We start from the raw sequence: 20,137 nt of genomic DNA, 5'->3' as shown, positions 1-20,137 counted from the left end.
GCCGTACGAGTTGAGAGATGTTGAACGGCGTTTGTTTGAAAAACGGCGGAAGCAAAGTTGTACGCCAATGTACTATAATAATAGAATTAATTTTTTAGAATTGATCAGCTGTAAAATTAACACAAAAGCTGGAATGCATAGCTGAATGAAGAATTAATAAAATAATTCCAAAGATATTTTTCGATACTAACCTAAGATTCTTTTTATTATTTCCTGATTCTGTTGATCTAGTTTAGAGAAAGTTCCCCACTGAGGTTTGCCATCTGGTATTGGATTATTTTGTATCCATCCATTACAAGAATAAGAGTAGAAGTCGTCACATGGATCTACTGACGTATCCATAGCTTGTAATATGTCATTAGATATCTTGATGCAATCTTTAGTTAAGCAAGGTGCTTTCTCAGCCAACTCCACATGAAAATTCTGAAAACATACCTCCTCTATTGCATCTTCAACACTCTTATGTGATATTCACCTTAGCGCTCAACATCCTATGTTCTAAAGTATGAACCACACAGGCTAAAACGAATATCACAAAGATGAGGGTTGCTGAGAGAGCCAACAATGCTTTTTCCAGTTTCGATCTCTGTTTCCACAAGCTTTTTCCAGCATGGTACCGAATGTGAGTAGCAGTGGTGCTAATTCCTGAAATTTTATAAGAACATTGTTAGTGATGAAACAATCATTGAAATTCAAGAAGAACAATCTATCTACTTCCCTCATTTGAAATGGCTCTTGAAAGTGTAGAGATAAATAAAATATTTTCAACTAAAATCGTAGTTTTTTTGTAAGCTGCAATCGATCAACGACATTGTGGGCAGCGTGTGATTTTACACCAGAAGCTCACTGGATCATGCGTATTACTCTATATTTGGGCCTTCCAGTTGTTATGTTTGTTATATTTGGGTTCTCCAGTGTTATTATACCAAAAAAAAGGTCTATGATGCTTATACGAAAATGTGACTTTTGGCAGTGAAGCGAACCAAATCAATCTAGTATTTCATTAGATAGACCTAGAAGTGCTAGAAAGGCTCTTCGTTACTTCAAGATAGTTTGTCTGGGATAGAGTAAGAAAAATTTCTCTTATCATTACCTATATTTATGAAATAGGTACAGCGAACCGTGTGGTTTTGTTCAATGATGATACTTTTAGAGAGGTGAAACTCCAGGTTTCTGCATTTTGTCAATAAGAAGTGAAAGGAATTATTTGCACAGACTAATAGGACAAATCACTTGGCCGTTAGTTGACAAAACTTCCAAGTTAGATTAGATTTAATTAAGGAGGTTCCGTTTCATTGCGACCTAATGGTCTATTGTGCTCCCTATCACAGTTATTCTCTCCATAACGTGATCTATAGCTCGCCTTCCAGTACCAGAATTCTAATGAACTCCAGTATCTGGGATGGCTCCAAAGAGGCTAATTCCTCACTTCTACAAGTTTCGTGTCCAAAGCAGGTTTTGCGTTGGCTAGTGATAGCGGGGAATTACGTCACCAGGTTATCCGGAGTTTCTTCCTCCTCCCACAGAATCTACACTCGTCATTTTCTGTTAGACCAGACCCATTCTCATGAGGTGTTTCCTAAGGCGACAATGCCCTGTGAGTAATCCAGTGAGGAGGTGCATATTTTTACTAAGATCCAGACACTTCTTAGATCTCGCAGAGTCAAGTTTCTTCCTTCTTCTTTTTGGAGTGATCCAAACCAGGAAGTTTCCAGAGTATTTTTCTTTCGGTTTTTTCTTCTCCTGAAACTGCTTCTTGTAGGTACATTTGTCTACACCACAGTAAGGTTCCAGGCCGATGAAAGGAGTTTGTGCTACTTTTCTCGCAAGTGTGTTGGCCTCTCCTTCTTCTTCTTTCCTTCTTGCTCATCCACTGGCCTCTTCATTTAATCTTTTTCCCTATCTTCTTTTCTACTTAGTAATGAAGGTTTTTCGATGGTAATATTCTTTATCATCCCGTCACTGGGAAGGTTTGCTGATGGTTTGTAATTAGTCAATGGCTATCTTATTCCTAATTCCCTTATTGCCGGTACCTTCCCTAGATAGTCTTAGAATGGCCTTTCTATCACTAGATGAAAAGGTGTGAGATCTGTAATGATCTCCAATGCCCTAGTTGGGCAATTTCCCATAGCTTCAGTGATACAAACACAGGCTAACCTTTGTATTATATCAAGGGCTTTCCTCTTGCTGTTCTGACTTGCTCTAGCATGCCAGACTAGAGCTTCATAGGTTATTATTGGCCTCACAATCATGACGTACATCCATCGCGGTTTTGTGGGTTATAACCCCAAGTCTTACCAGCCAAAGATCCACACGCCATCAAGGCCTTTGTTGCATTGTTAGCCTTAACCTCAATGTGTTTCCTCTACAGAAGTGTCTTGTGTTATTTCCAGGTATTTGCCTTCAGATTAACTCTACGGTGTGTCCATTTGAAGAGAGGGATTTCATAGCTGGAAGTTTCCTTTTCCGAGTGGATGGAATTACTATGGACTTGGTTAATGTTCAGCCTCACTGACAAGCACCTTTGTTCAATTATTCTAAGGCCTTCCTGTATTAAGTCGCACAAGATGCTTTCGAATTTTGCTCAACTAGTAATACTATGTCTGCATAGCCTATACAGCCAAGCTCTGCGAGTCTAGGAAATAATTCAACCACTACTAGGCTTCATAGAAAGGGGGGAAATTACTCCCCCAAAGGTGTTTCGCGAGTGTCTTCAACAGAGATGGTTTGATAACACACTTGTGTCTCGGCTATTCTCGTCTTCATGCATCCATTTTATAATAGACCACAGACCAATAAGGCAATCACTTGGCCGTTAGTAGGCAAAACTTGCAAGTTAACTAGACGTAGTAAAAACGTAGTAGATGTAGTAAAATGACAGACATCCTAACTCATCTTTTATACAAGATTCGAAACAAATTTAAATCGTCAGATTGATGTGACAGTTGATAGCTACAATAATTTACTATGATTCTTATACCGCTTTCAACTTACATAACCTCTGCAGAAACCAAATCACTTATCACTGGAGTTGGTTGCAAGAATCGATCCTGCAATCTGATGAGTGCATCCCGGATTAATTCATATATTTGAATAGGTAAGCTCGACTCAAGGATATAGAAATATCTGCAGCGATTTTATTCGTAAATACGGAGAGTGAAACATCTGTTTGTTATCTTTGATATTTCTTTCAATTTGCTCTGTCTAGAAATGCACTTTAACATACTTTTACATTGAAGTAAAAACGAGATTTTACTTCGTTTTCTATTGAGATAGGATCTTTCGATGGATAATCCATTTATATATCACATATGAAAAAAAACAAAATAAACATGCATTTAATTCGACCTTATCATTATAATATTTCCTTTCGGGACTCTAGACTCTACAGCTTATGTACATGCCAAATATGTTATTCCCAGAGGAAATGAATGTGTCAGCTAGACTACAAAAACAGGACTATAAAGGGCGAGTCTTTGACTTGTATATATATTTTAACCGAAGATTCCTGGTGTCAAAAGGAACACTTTTTTCTTTACTATTTTTTCCCGCACTTTGAAAAAGCAAAATCTTCCAATGGATTATAATTTTTTTTTTATTTTTACTCGATTTTTTTTTAATCTCTTCTAATCAATGTCCCCAAAAACCTCCCTTCGTTACCTCTATGTCCTTATTCTCTATTCCAACCGACAAATCAGTTCAAGTAAAATAATTCGAAATTTTTTTTTGAATTGAATGGCGAATGTAAAGTCTTCACAGGGTTATTGCTTTAAAAATTTCCTATGGTGAATTCTAATAACTTACCAAACTTTCCTGTCAGTTGCACACTATTGACACTGTCATCATCCGTAAAGTCGGCATTAGTATATCTAGTCATCTGAAAGGAAAATAGAAAATTGTACAGTATTGATTCGTTCTTCGCTTGATGAGAATTTATTTGAAAATAAAAACATGATTAACTCTTTATATTATAATGAACGAAACAATCATTGTTTCGTGGCCTTTGCGGTTCTAAAGTGGATTTCACATTTTAAATGATAAAAAATGTTCTATACAGAGTAGTTAATTGTAAAATTTATAACCAGGTGCTATTCTATTTCAGCGTAGAATACCATACCATTTAATGCTTACTAGTGGAATTTGGTTTTCATTTTGGTGGCACAATTGATTTCGGAAAAATAAAAACCATCATAATTTGAATTTCATGATCACATTTGCATTTTCGAACCATTTTACTCAATGTTTTTTCAGTTGAAATCTCAAACTTATTTTGAGTTCATATAAGGGCTGGGAATCATGAATGAATGATTTGAATATTCGAATAATCATTGAATAATTATTCGAATAATTGCATTTTGCATTATTCGAATAATCATGAATATTCACTGAATAGTTGAATAATCATGACTACTTTTCTATTCATGAATAATCAGTGAATAGTCGAGTATTCACTGAATAGTTGAATAATCAATGACTACTTTTCTATTCATGAATAATCAGTCAATAGTCGAGTATTCACTGAATAGTTGAATAATCAATGACTACTTTTCTTTTCATGAATAATCAGTGAATAGTTTTCTATTCAGTGAGTAGTTGGATATTTATGAAGTTTGAATGAGAGTTTGAATGATCACTTGACTCACTATTCAGGAATGATTAAAACAAGGTTTTGTGATTCACTACGGACAAATCGTTTTATTAATATTGAAATTACTGGAAATTACATAATATTGAAATTGATAGATACAATTGAATTAAAATTATTCATTTAATAGTAGTAGAAAAAGGTATTCAGCCAAAGAAAAATTAATAAAATTTGGATTTCATCAATAAAAAAATATAAAAATAGAATATAAGATTCTAACATATGAATTTAGCAATAAAGAGTTCTAATAATAATAATATAAGATTCTACATTCGAAAATGTAACCTTGCCTTCCTATTCCGTATGCATTGCTTTTTCTGGACATTGCTCTATTTCAGTGGTCAAATATTGTTTCATGTATTCTGAATTGCGAACCGACGAATCTTTATATTCTTTTAAATCTATGGTCTCAAAATGTACACACATCGACTGAAGTAACATCCTTCTTTCCTAACAAAACTGAATCAGAAAACAAAGTTTTTTGAAAATTCCGTATAATTGATCACGAAGTGTATTCTTGAAGAATTTAATGCTCTCAGAATCCCCTCGATCATTCTTTTTGTACCTCTAGACCTGTAAAGGTTCTATGTAGATTGTATTGTCCCAGTGAAGGTTTTACTGCGTCTATTCAAGGATCTATTGTATTTTGTACGTTGTTATGTGATAAAAAAATCTCTGTATTTACCAAACGACAATTTGATTCTAAAAACGAGACCGTACTAATTTGAATGACAATTTATTTGTTTGGATTCCGAACACTGACAGGAGAACCAAAAATGGCGGTGTGTGACGTCACACTAATAGAGCGTATATTGCGAGAGGCAAAACACCAAAACGATTATACCACGTCGCAAAGTGTATATTCACTCAACAAAACGCTCGGATTTTATTGGTTTATTAAAACATGAGTTTAGTCACTGAATATTCATTGAATAATCATTGAATAATCATTGAATAATCATTGAATAATCACTGAATAATCATTGAATAATCACTGAATAATCATTGAATAATCACTGAATAATCATTGATTAATCACTGAATAATCAACGAATAGTTGAATATTCATGACTACTCATGAATAATCAAGCATGAATATTTGTTTGAATGAATTATTCGAATAATCGAATAAATTTATGGATGAATATTCGAATACAAAAAGGCGAAAAAGTCCCAGCCCTAGTTCATATGCATGCGACTTTGGAAGGTCGAAATCACAGAACTACCTTTCAAAATAGACCAATAGTAATTTCGAACAAAATTTATATGAATTACCGCGAAAGTTCCCTATAGGTTGTTTCCTATTTCTATGTCTGTATGAAGTAATTTTTGCAGAGAATAAACGTACCAAATATCATGAAAATATATGGTGAGTTTTGAAAGTTATGGATAATTGAAAAAATTTACAAAATCAAAAAAATACTCTGTATCTTTTTCATAAAGAGAGATAGACCCTTCAAAAAGGTTATTCTGACTCGCCTCAGTGTCCCCTATCTACCCTTATCTCCGCTCATTTACCAATCAATCACCCTGTATACCTTGATCTGTTCGGGGAACGAGCGCTTAATCATAATTGAATGATATTGATGCGACGTATCTCTCTTCTTTTGTGCACCGAGTATAATGAACTTTTCTGCATTCTTTCAAAATATTTCACCTTCCTTGTGATCCTTTTATGTTTATATCGTACAAACAAATTTTGATTTGAGAATTGAAAACAAACGACAAAATTAAGTTACATAATTCAACATTTCTCGACGGTGACGTTACTCGCTAGTTCCTCCATTTGAATAGAAATCAAGTAAAAGATTGAACTGAAATTTAATTTATTATAAAATCATCAATTCAGATTTGCGAGCGAACAATAGAAAACTTGGAATAATAGAATGATGGAAACAATCAATTTATTCATCTTTTTTCACTTTATTGTCAAGCAATGACATAAAACAAATGTTTCTCTCAATCATGGGCTTAACGAGGGGGGGGGGGGTTATTGGGGACGTAACCCCCCCCCATTGTTCAGAAGGAAAAAATTTTTTTGGCATAACATTAAAAAAATAACTTGCAAAATTTTGCTTTTTCAAAATTGTTATTGTGGAATTACAGAAGTATCATTGTGAGAAGAAAAATATTTTTAAATTGTACTGCATGAAAAAATGCTTATTTGAAGTGTAAACAATTTTCTCATTCATCAGCTATTTAAGCAAGATACCAAAATTCCCTCTCTTTTCAGTATTATTTCTAACTTTTACAAGTAGAATAGTCTTCTCGCCCAAAACCGCGCCTAACCAAGAGCGAATAATACTATCATTTGAGGGAATCGGGGCACCGTAAGTGCCCCTCAATACTCGGCGCCTCTGGGCCTAGCAAGTCACGTGACCCGTCTGACTAATTATGTTATTGCTTATTGCAATCATCCAGGGATGTCATGTTTCATGTTGGGGTATTCTCCATCAAATTTGGGGGATTTTTGAACACTCTGGGGAAAATTTGGGGGACAACATTTCTTGGGGTATTTTTTGGGGATTTCAGTTTTTCACTTGGGTGTTTTTGGGGTAAAAATTACAAATTTCGAATGTGATATTATATGTATTTCCCCACAACGGCCACAACATTCCTCGAAATGTTTTACTGTTCTTGCAGATGATACGACAGACATCTCAACACAAGAACAAGCATCAATCGGCGTTAGATACCTATACAACAATGATATTAAAGAAGATTTCCTTCAGTTTGTACCTGTTTCTGATTTAACTGGTAAAAACCTTGCGACAGTCATTTTGAAATCATTACGCGAATTTGGAATTGATGCAGAGTATTTGAGGGAACTAGGATATGATGGGGCCGCTGCAATGAGTGGAAAATTCAACGGAGCACAGGCATATGTAATGGAAGAGCATCCGACTGCAATATATGTCCATTGTGTATCCCATAGCTTAAACCTTGCTATAAGTGCATCATGTTCAATTTCTGAGATCAGAAATTGCTGTGGGACTGCAACAAAACTATGTGTGTTTTTTAACACCCCAAAAAGAATGGAGGTTATTACAAGAGCAATTGATAAACTGTTCCCTGAAGCCAAATCTACTCGTCTAGAACAACTCTGTCCAACTAGGTGGGTTGAGCGCCATGATTCAATATTACTACTTCAAGAAATGTTACCTGCTGTCCAGGAGGCTCTTGAATAAGTTTCACAGTGGAAGGATGTAGAATCAGCGTAGATGGCATTGCAGCTTTTATGTGCACTTCAGAGTTCATTCTTTATAATGAGTTTGCAAGTGATGGCTAGAGTATTCTCCTTAAGTTTACCCCTTGCTCGATTTTTGCAGCATGAACATATCGATCTTTCAAATGCTATGAACATGGTGACTAATCTAAAAGGGACGATAGAAAAAATCAGAACCAATGCTGAATAAGAATTCGCAACCATATTTAACGCATCAGAGACTATGGCTGAATTACTCAGTACCTCAATAAAAGCCCCAAGAAGAACTGGACGACAAACTCTTGAAACATTGAAACCGACAATCCTCAATCATACTTTAAGATATCCCTGTTTTTGCCATTTTAAGATCACTTTTCAAGTGAATTAAATAGTCGCTTTCTGAAACATCAAGACGTATTGAAAAGTTTTGAGTGTCTTATACCGACCTCTACCAGTAATGCTGAAGTCACCAGAACACAGGAAGAAAATTTTAAAAAGCTTCTGAATTTCTATCAGGAAGATATTCAAATTGGTGACATCGCTGCCATAGGGGAACTCCATATGTGATACGAGAGGGTGAAAGATTTGAAAATTAGCTCAAGGAAGGCAATCAATTATTACACTGCCTGCCATCAGGATGTTTTCCCCACTATCAACACCCTCCTGAAAATTCTTACCACTCTTCCTATATCGACATCAACCAGTGAAAGGTCCTTATCATCTCTTAGAAGATTGAAAACATATTTAAGGAACAAAACTGGCCAGCAAAGGTTGAACGGGCTTGCTATGCTCAATACTCACAGAGAGCTAGTTATCAATGCTGCTGAAGTGTTGGACGAGCTGGCAAAAACACCTCGCCGTCTTGAATTTAGACTTTCTTGAATGATTGTATAGAGGAGCGTGATAGCATTTTTCACTCATACATTTATATTTTAGAATATTTTCAATCTTTTTTTAAATTCTTACACGTATTTCATTGTTTATTGAGTGTAGCATTCAATAGTATAATATATATTGTGCCTGTATGATGAAATAATTTTTTTGAAAGAGTTTTTCACATGAATCTTCGAATGGAAACGATATCTACACCCCCCCCCCCGCTTTTCACTTCAGTTCAGGGTCACTCGCTAAAACTTGCCACTACCCATAACCCCCCCATGAGTCAACTCTAGTTACGCCACTGCTCTCAATAATGCATATCGCTATTTTGGAACTACCATAATTAAAGGATTGGTACAACTTTTTAATTTTCGAGAATGTAAATCACTCAACACTTAAATTTTAACAATCCTCTCCTAAAGCATGCTTCCATCAACAATTCAGAGAAATAAACATAGATAGAGGAAGCATATGTCATTTACAGTAAGCAAATTTTGTCCCCAACATGAACTATCAAATTTGACATGAAGTGCGCGGAAATGAAAACATCAGTGCCACGATACTTCACTCAATTCGCGAGTTTCACCACAAAAAACGCACTTCTCATATCCCATAGTGAATCATCGTTTCATATCAGCTCAAAATATATTGAAATAAATACCTAAATATATCAGAAATTCAGAAAACAAACTTCAAGCGCGCCTAACGGCGTGAAACAACCGATGACACTAGAAGAGCAAAAGTTGCCATATCTTATATTCCAGCAAGAAGATATAAAAAACAATAAATATTCTGCTCATTATAAATTCGACAATTAGGGAAAATATCGGATTCCAAATATTCAAATTTGCATATTTAATTCGGAATCACTGAAAAAAATTTATTTCATTCAATATAAAATAAATTCATAAGGATATAGTAAAATGGTGGATTTGAAAATATATAACTATCCGATAACGTAATCTAACCATGTTTGGGACATGTGAAAATTGCGTATACCCCTTCTATATATGATTATTACTCTATGATCAACAATAAAAACTCACTTCCTCCCCAAAATATCACCGATATCGGACATAAAAGAAACAACTAATATGTAACACTCTGTTTACTCTCAAACAAAATACACATACACAATCTTGCTAACACCGCTGTAATATGAACCTGGAATTAACTGTCCGATCAGACCAATTTTAGCTTGTCAAAATAAATTAAATAAACCTGCGTCACAAACAGATCAGTATGTTTTGTGGGTTAGTGGGTTCTTCTGAGTACTTTGAGGACAACTCAACCTAGATCGACAATGAAAATACCGCAAATTTTAGCCAGGAATTCATGATTATCTCTTGTATCATGAGAGGATTCATCTCGTTTGAAGAATCACTCAAGTAAAAGCACAAGAAAGGTTATTTATTCGAATGAATATTCTTATGGAATACTTCCATAGTTGAATCTTAAACTAATAATAGTTTTAATACTAGTGGAAAGTGGGTAGTTACCATCGTAGCGACTTGTAACAAGGGTAGCTTTTTCACGTAAATATGATAGAGGAATCGATTATTTTACTGAAAAAAAGTTATGAATCTCCATAAAAGAGAAAGAGGTGTAGGTGACATCTCATTTCAAAATGATTTGAATTTTCCCGAAGATAACTGAAGAACTGACTAGAAACAAAAAAGTTTATTACTGGACGAGAGTTTCTTTTTTCATTTTTCTAAACTACCAGTGGTTCACCAAAAAAAAAAGTTCTAGTGGAAAGAAGTGGGCACTATTCCAGAAAAAATATCACCCTGTAGATTTGCATTTGAAATTAGCATATCACATGATGAAAAGTTTGAATTGGAGTAACTATGCCAAATTTACGTAAAATGTCTTGTGAAGGGAAGATGCTATAAGAAAAAACTCGAACTTTAACAGCTGTACCTTGAAAACAAATCGGACCCATGTTAAAGGACATTATTTCTTAAAATGATCCGAAGAATCTGTCATATTCGTTGGTTTGTACCTCCATTTCAGGAACACTTTGTATAGTCGATTCAAAACTGGTGTCTTCTCAAATAAATTGCAATTTGAATGCAACACATTGAATTGTAAAACACAGCATAGACAATAGTTCAATGCGAATAACTTAGTTCAGTTCTTTAATAACTGCAGTATTAAAATTTTGTGACGAAAATGATACAAAAAACCGAAAACAACGGGTAAGTGTATACCGATGACGAAAACAAGAATGGAAAGATGGAAAAACAAGGGGAACGCCGACAGAGCGGTTAGATGAAGGAAAATAATAAACCTCGGACATAGACGTGCAATAAAAATTATCATCTTGAAAGCGATAATAAACTCATAAACCGTAAAAGGGGTCGATTTTTTGCTGCCGTTTCAAAGAAAAGTAATAAGATTATTGGTACATTTCATGGAAAAATTTTCGTTCTTCGTCTTTGAGAGAATTCTGAAATTTTATACTTAGGGGGGAGGTATTATTACCCCCAGTACCATCCCCCCCATCTCCAAAAACTTTCGTTATTTTTCTTCGATCTCAATTGTTTTTACGCCAAAAAAAAAGAAAAATTCTTTGGTATCAAAACAAACTCCAGAAAAGTTTTCCAAAAATGTTGATAGCTTATTTATACGCGTTGAAAAAAACCATGTCTTTGTAGTCCAATTTCTCAACACCCTGTGGAACAGTTTGGGAAATGAGGTTACGCTCAGTTTATTGCAAGGACCATCCTTTTCGTCATTTTTCAATTTTTATTCACCTTGATATCTTGATTTCTCTTGTAGATACACCTATTCGAATAACTAGAATAGTAACTAGAAAAAATTTTATTAGCAAGTTGAATATCTAGTAAATACCAGATCTTGGGACTCGTCTATATAATGTTTTCATTTTAACCTAAAGCAAATATTATGACCAACATAACACGAGAACATAAGAAAATCGTGAAATGCAGATGACGGAATCATAAGTTTCTCAAAAAAAAAGATAACCACAACATGCTAATTACTTTTCTCTATCTCTTAGGGTGCAAACAGCCTGTCTGTGAATATACTAACTGACAAAGAATCTGCAACACCCAGAAGGAGCTTCTTAAATTAAAATTTTTTTTTGGTAAAACATAGATAGTATAGCAAGAAGTAAATGATTGAATTTTGAGAAAAAAATCGTGAAGGTATTTTTATATAAACAATTTTTGTTTCTTGAATATTGTAGTGGTTTCTTGCAAGTTTTTTAAATATTACAACAAACTAGCTCTTCGAGGAGATGCGAAGTCGAAATTTGTTGTTGTTAAAATGCCTAAAGCACGTGTACTCGAAATTTATCGCCAGCTAAGAGAATTTGAAAGAGGTCGAGCTATTGGTCTACAGGAGGCTGGGTTGTCATATCGAGAAACCGCTAACCGTATACGAACAGAAATCCAATTAGGTACTGTTATGAAATATTGTCAATCGTGGTTTGATAATGCCCAAAATCGAAGAAGGGTAGACACGGGACATCGAAGGGGCACAAATTAAGTACAAGACTTATTGTCTTTAGAGACTGATTTGTGACAACTCGATCTTTGACTGATGAGTGGTTAGGAGAACAAGGCCATCCTATAACTGTCCGAACGGTTTACCGCCGAATAAGGTCTTTTGGACTGCATAATCGACCACATCTTATGTAACGTCTGACGGTTGAGCATCTCCGACAACGATTACAGTGGTGCAGAGACCGTCAACATTGGAATGTGGAATTGCATCAGTTCATTTTTCCTTATAAATCTCGATTCTCCGTGGGTGCACATGATGGCCGAAGAAGGATTAGACGACGTCGGGGAGAAAGACGTGAACCTCAGTTTGATGTTGAGCGTCATATACACCGGACAGTAGACATTATGGTATGGGTATGCAAGTAGGTCACCTTCAGTCATTATTCGAGGTAACATGACAGCGCTGCGTTACCTTCAAGAAATAGTGGAGCCAATTGTTCTCCCTTGCCTTAACCTGCTCAGGAATCCAATATTTCTGCAAGATAATGCCAGACCTCATGTTGCCAGAGTTGGTTTAAACTTTTTCGAAGGGACCCATGTGATTCTTTTGCCATGACCGCTCAGATCCCCCGATCTTTCGCCCATAGAGCATGTTTGGGACATCATGGGTAGAAGGCTTAGAAATTTACTCCAGCCCTCACAGACTTTGGCGGCTCTGAGACATGAAGTACAGATAGCTTGGGATAGTATACGTCAAGAAGAAATAGACCATCTTATTGCATCAATGCCGTGACGTGTTGAGGAGTGTATAGATAATCGCACAAACACATTATTGGCAAATTTATTAAAGAAAATAGTAAACCCTTCGTGTTTTCTCCGTATTTCAATCATTTACTCCTTGCTATACTATGTTTCACCAATAAAAAATTAAAATTTAACCGGCTCCTTCTGGGTGTTGCAGTTTCTTTGTTAGTAATTAAGTTTTTCAAGAAAAAATAACCACAACGTGCTATTTACTTTTCTCTATCTCTGTGGGTCCAAACAACCTGCCTGTAAATATATTTACTCGCGATTTGAGATAATAACCCTCATGGCTATGAAAAATCTTGCTAAGCTAAATTAAATATTCACATATGATGTAAATATGCACATGACGAAATCTAGTAGGTCAGGGCGAAGTAGATCAAATAAATATTAAAGACCTTTAATACCCGTATATCTAAGTCGAATTCCTGGGCTTGAAGATAAACAAATTAATTCAATAAGATACAATAACAGTTCATACTCCATCGCCAAATTTTAGGCACGCTTATAGGTAAACGCAGCACTCTCCTCTATTGATAATAAACTGAGTTTGATATGTGCCATTTATATTTGTAAATATATATTGAATTGTTGGATAATATTGATATTATGAAATTTGTTTTCCAGCAAATTTCAAAAAACTACAGATGGAGATTAAATTCTGCATTATAATATTATAGGTATAATAATAGTTTGAAGCACCATGTGATTTAATGTTGATGGCGTCACCAGAACCAAAAAAAATCAAGAAGAATATCGTAAATTTAATACCCAATATTTTCATGCCCAAAAAACCGACGGCATTGATATAATGCATAGACGTATCAGGATAGGATAATAAGTCTATGATATAATGTGTGTATATTTGAAATAGATATTTTAAGCTTTGTTGAAAAAATCAAGTTGATCACGGAATTATAAAAATCCTGAAAAAATATTGACGAAGAAATGTTGATGAGCTGAGATTTTGCGCTTGTATGAAATTCCATTTCAAGTCCTATTTCTATACTAGATAGACGAAAACTGATGTCGATGTCTGAGGGACAATTTTCATGGAAAACTCATTGGCGAAAACTACAAATCCATGGCCATCACCGTTACATAGTTACATGTTGTTTTTCGAAAATATTCATTTACGATTTATGGCAACTTTTCACCTAGAATGCAATGACGTTTATTCAATTTTCTGAAAACTGATATTTCATAAGATATCACAATGAAGATTTTTTTCAAATGGGACACCCCGTATATAACTACATCGATAGAGCTGAAAATAGTAATTTTCAGCTTTATCTAAATATGTCGACCAGTTGCAGAATGCAAACGTTGTATGTTATCTGAGTAGAAATGATAAACTCGATGATATAATGTTGATATTGTCACCAGAATATGCATTGATGAACATCATATCTGAACATGGCCAAAAACTCTTTTGCGCGAATCTCAATATTCCTATCCGTTCATTTCAAAATGCTTTTTCATTTTATATTGATGGTTTCTGCAATTTAGTGTAATTGTGTACGTTTTTGAGATTCCAAATAACAAATTCGGAACATTTAATTCTTCTAGGGTTTTCGAGGAAGTCATATTCAGTTTGAAAATGTAATCAAGATTAAACTTATTCTGTCGACAAAGAAATAATAAACGACCTTAGTTTACCTATAAAACAGATAGCCTATAAATATAGGAGACCGTATTTTCAAGCTTTAATATTCAATGAGATATAAAAATCTGATTCAATGAAATTTCTCAATTCAGCCTTGAAATTCCTTAAACCAAAAATAGAAAATTCTGAAGAAGGAAATTTATGTTTTTCCTTGTATTGTGAGCGCTGGATATTTATCACTGTGAATAATATAAAGGGTTTTCCAATAACAGGTCTCATTTTGAAAAGACCGCCATCTGGGCAGCTATCATCAGTGTCATCTTTTGACATCCGACAAGTAAAGGCTACATCATTACTAAAAGTGGATCCATGCTCCAAAACCGCATTAAAATGATTAAAATTTACTACAAAAATGGCGAAAATTTTTATGCCTGTTTTTGAAAAACCCTCTACTAAGGTTCATTATGGAATTTGGTCAGAATTTGAGCTCATCTTGGATTCTTCAAAAATCTCATAGCAACAAATTTCTTACCATTTGGTATTTCCGTTGTTGACCGATATGTCAGGTTTCATTTTTTTAATTTTAATTCCAAGTGGAAATTTATTGATGAAGATGTTAATAAAATATTCTCATTAAAACATAGAGTTTCTCATCTTCCCCAGGCTGGATATTTACAATTCGGAATTGACGAATTTTTCATCTTTGCATTATCCAAATTAGTGAACCATCCTCGAAAAAAAAATAGTAATCACGAAAATCTATAAGTTACATTGGAGACACACAATGGGTATTTAAGAATTGTAGATAGATTCTTTACTTTCGTTCATTTTTTTTTTAATGAATATGTAGCGGCTTTTCATAAAGCTCCACATAGCAACAATAAACACAGCACTCGGTGGCCTACGAGTTAAGAGTGTAGACTCACTCACCGAGATGCGACAAGGTGTCGGGTTCGAGTCCCGGCGGCTCCCGATAATAATAATTTCCCCAAGCGTCTGTGACACGGCACACACAAATGTACCAAAGTCACACTGATGAGTCCGGTGTGCCAGGGACGAAACGCATAAGTAGGCATATGTGAAATCCTACATTGGTGGCCCCGACGTGATTGGAATGGCTGTCTTAACGATGTGTCCTGGAAAGCAGAAGGTTGATGCGTAGCTCCCATATATCAGCAATTTCCAACGAAACTCTAGACGTCCATTCCCATGACGTGCAATACGTGCTCCTTGGTCTGCCGTGGTATAGCGGACCTGAATAGGCGGAATTCACCGTCCGCACGATGCCGCGAGGTGCAGCTCTGATTAGGCGGCAATCACCCGGCTGCACCGATGACCTCGTAACATGCATAAGTTTCGTTCCTCCGTCACTGGGGAAGGAGTCATGTGGCGGCTTCTCATAACGCTCCACATAGCAACAATAAACACAGCACTCGGTGGCCTAGAGGTTAAGAGTGTAGGACTCACTCACCGAGATGCGACAAGGTGCCAGGTTCGAGTCCCGGCGGCTCCCGATAATAATAATTTCCAGAACAGAGTTGTGAAAGAATTAGATTGCTTCATTAAAAATAGATATGCTGCACGAGGTGCCCCTACAATGATCTGTCTTAGAGTTCTCTTGGATTTTGGTATCAGTTTGTTACACGTGTTTTCCTAGTTTTAAGAACCAATGTTTATTTTTGCGTCGCTTGTTTTAATCCGGCTCGAAGGACCATCATTTCAGAAAATGTTTGTTCTCTACTCATCAATTGAATCAATTCAAACGGACAAACAGTCTTAAATAAATATGTCAATACAGCCCACTCAGGAAAATGAAGTTTTGAAACGTTTATAGCCAATGAGTTTATGACCCATACTATCAATTTCGAATCTTCAATGCGATATAAACACTTATTGTTTTTCCAAATCTCATTCAATCAGATCTCTCAGTTTCTGGGTGGAAGTCCTCAAACGAAACGTGCTAAAGGTTCATTGTCGAAAATAATGATCCAAGGTCCATGATGAAAGCAAATTTAAAGTATTGAAAAATAAATATATACACCGGCAAAATTAGGAGAGCATTCAAAATTTCTACAAAGTTTATAGTTTCTCTTGAACCCATTGGCGGATATAAAGAATAATTTTTTTGAATTAACGTCTCAACTTCTTTTTTGTTATATCAGAGGTGAAACAAAACAAATGAAAAGTAAGGTTTTATTGAGAAAACCATATAGAGTGATTCGTAGACAGACGAGACCACTGAGATATTGCCTCATCTTTTCTGAGAATGTCCTCTCTTTATTTATTGCGTGTCTTAGTTTTAAGAGAAATGACAGTATTTCATATGATACCATTGTTGAACAAGAAATCAATGTTTTGAATCGCAAAGTTCTCAAAGTTAATTTTAATTTATACACTGGATCGAAAGTTAACATGAAAAATATGAAAGTACCTATATTAGGTGTACAACTTTATTGCTTTCGCCGTTGTTCAATAGATGGTTGTAGCGGTAGGTGGTAGTCGAAATGAATAGAACTTAGATCATACAAATACAATAACCTTAGGTATTTGTAAACATAACGTCATCGAAATATTAGTCGATTTGTGTCTGCATCATAAAGTTATTCTCGATTTAACATGTCAGCTTACTATCCAAATTCTCGTCATTTGCGGGAGGTTTTAATTTTCTGCTTCAATATGAAGAAATCTGCGGCTGAGGCTCATCGAATGCTCTCGAATATTAGTGAGAGAACGTGCCAAGAGTGGTTTCATTCAAGAACGGTGATTTTGACGTCGAAGACCAGCATGGCTGTGGAAGAGAGGAGCTATTACTTGATCAGAACTCGTGTCAAACGCAACTAGAATTGGCAGGATCAATCGGAGTTACGCAACAAGCCATTTCAAAACGCTTGAAACTCAAGGGAATGATTCAGAAACAAGGAAATTGGGTGCCGTACGAGTTGAAGCCGAGAGATATTGAACGGCGTTTGTTTGCTTGTGAACAGCTGCTTGCAAGGCAAAGGCGGAAGGGATTTCTGCATCGCATTGTGACTGGAGACGAAAAATAGGTTCATTACGATAATTTCAAGCGCAGAAAATCATGGGGAAATCCTAGTAATGCTTCTACATCCAGAGTCAAACCGAAAATGCACGGTTCCAAGGTCATGCGCAGTATTTGGTGGGACCAACTCGGCGTCTTGTATTATGAGTTGTTAAAACCGACTGAAACAATCACAGGCGATCGTTATCGAACGCAATGAATGCGTTTGAGCCGAGCATTGGAAGAAAAACGGCCGCAATACAACGAGAGACATGATAAAATGATTTTACAGCTTGACAATGCTTGATCCCATGTTGCGAAAGTGGGCAAGACATACTTTGAAACGTTGAAATGGAAAGTATTTAGTTCAGCGGAAATAACTTTGTTTTATTTTATTTATAATACGCTCTTCGCATCCCCTTAACTGCAACCTCCTAACGGGGGTGAATACAACCCCTCGTTTTTTAATAGGGATAAGGGGTGTTGCGATACCTCATTTTGAAGATCTTATGGAATACTGAAATTTCGCTTCAAAATTTCCATCGATAACGAAATGAAATAGTGGAAGAGTATTAATTACTAAATCACTTCAAATCAAATCAAAATCAAATATGTAGCTTTGAAATGTGTCGGATACAAATAATATTCACGAGATAAATTTCACAATGCTTCTCTCATTTATTTTCACTGTTATTTCATTATCGATGGAAATTTCAAAGCGAAATTTTAAGGACAGATAGTACTCATCCTCATCCTATTCAAAATCAAGGTGTTGCACTTACCCCTGTTAAGGGGATGAAAACAATCGGAAAAGTTGTTCCCTTCGAATCACAAATTCACAAGTCCGAGCAAGTTTCCACATTTTCATTTTGAAGTCTGAAAGTACACGTGTTCATTTTTCGTTAGACCACCCTGTTTAATGAATAACAAAGTAAACGAAGACGGCATTCGAACGGTTATGTTCCCGAGGAATCATGCAAAAACTTAAAAAATAATTGCTAAAATCGGCCAAAGGGTTCAGGAACAAACGTCAAACTCCGTTGAGATTTGGTCCGTTTCCCTAATTTTGCTGGTGTATATAATTCAGAAATCTGAAAGTAACATTATAAATGCTCAATTAAAGAAATCACTGATACATTTAATAAGATAAATTCGTTTCCAATCGTATACTACGAATATTATGGAATTTCAATGGTTTTGTACAAAATTTTGTGAAATCGGCAATAATTGAATAAATTATATGACGGAGGCATCAATACATTCCACTCGATGGAAAAGGAAATATCTTATGGAAAAATGCTTCGAATAGACGTAGTTAGTTTTGTGGGGGAAGCCCACTTCCATTTCCTTCATGCATTTATAGTGTTTCCCATTTAATTATAAATTAATTATAGTTTCAGAGATAGAGTCGATGTTTTTTGAATAGGATGCCCTATAAATTACTGGATTACAATAATACAATGGACACAAAATGAATTAAATCTGGAAATAAATGAGAAATATTTATATTATTATTATTATTTTTATATGTTTATTGACAGGGTGTGTCAAAATAAATCGGCACCATTGCTAACTCCGTTATTATTAATCCTACGATGTCGGTTAAATGGGCAAACTAGTAGCATTTTCAGTGGTCTTCTCGATGCCGAAAACAAAAAAAATGACAGTCGCGTTGTCATAATATTTCATAAAATGATATTTTTCAATGGAACACCCTATATTTTTTCATTCATTTCGATTCGTAATAACATTCTCAACAACAAATCTCATATCACTTTTCTTCCTGAAGTGGAATATGAGCGACTTATTTTGAAATATTTATTTCTTTCACTAGTACAAAAAATTTATTTGTTTTGGCGAATAAACCTGATTCTCCAAACAACCATTTTTTGTACTTATACGAATGACAATAGTTTGTTAATAATAGCAAAATGAGACAGTAAAAAAAAAAAAAAATGCGCTGGGTTGTGAACTCGTGAAACCCGTGATCATCATGTAGCACCACTCAATCGACACCACTTAGCTATTTGATATTCATAGACAAAACGATAATTCCCAACTTAAAGCCATTTCGCTAGCCGCATTCATTTTGTGAATCAATAGTGTCATTAGAAGGGCCCAAATATGTGTTCAACAATAAGGCAGTGTTTTTTACCATTTACTCGATATTTTATAGTGCTTTATCAAATCAGTTTGTTATACATGTTTCCTATTCATACAACTGTCTTATTTTCACCTTTACGAAAAAAGTCAAATGAGCTTTAGTGTTGAGAATGTTATTACGAATCGAAATACATGAAAAAATATAGGGTGTTCCACTGAAAACAATATTATTTTATGGAATATTATGACAACGTGACTGTCAATTTTTTGTTTGTTTTCGGCATCCAGAAGACCACTAAAAATGCTACTAGTTTGCCCATTTAAACGACATCGTAGCATTAATAATAACGGAGTTGGCAATGGCGCCGACTTAATTTGAAACACCCTGTATGTATATAAGTGT

General features: G+C 35.2%; 1 protein-coding gene across 3 annotated transcripts in view; it reads right to left on the bottom strand.

The window, feature by feature from the left end:
• The window catches only part of LOC123676956 (endothelin-converting enzyme homolog), a 39,378-nt gene that overhangs the window by 11,045 nt on the left and 8,196 nt on the right, over positions 1 to 20,137 (bottom strand). For 2 of the 3 annotated variants that reach the window (XM_045613300.1, XM_045613301.1), the window contains exons 2-4: positions 3,805 to 3,877; positions 476 to 645; positions 192 to 423 (exon numbers count right to left, since the gene is read on the bottom strand). In XM_045613300.1, coding sequence (XP_045469256.1) covers positions 192 to 423; positions 476 to 645; positions 3,805 to 3,877 — 475 coding nt within the window. Of the gene's footprint in view, positions 1 to 191; positions 424 to 475; positions 646 to 3,804; positions 3,878 to 9,775; positions 9,816 to 20,137 lie in introns of those variants that run through there. The other variant, XM_045613303.1, reaches the window with a different exon arrangement.

Source organism: Harmonia axyridis, chromosome 3 (assembly GCF_914767665.1).
Source record: "Harmonia axyridis chromosome 3, icHarAxyr1.1, whole genome shotgun sequence".
NCBI lineage: Eukaryota > Metazoa > Arthropoda > Insecta > Coleoptera > Coccinellidae > Harmonia > Harmonia axyridis.
This window is presented reverse-complemented; position numbering and strand designations above follow the sequence as displayed.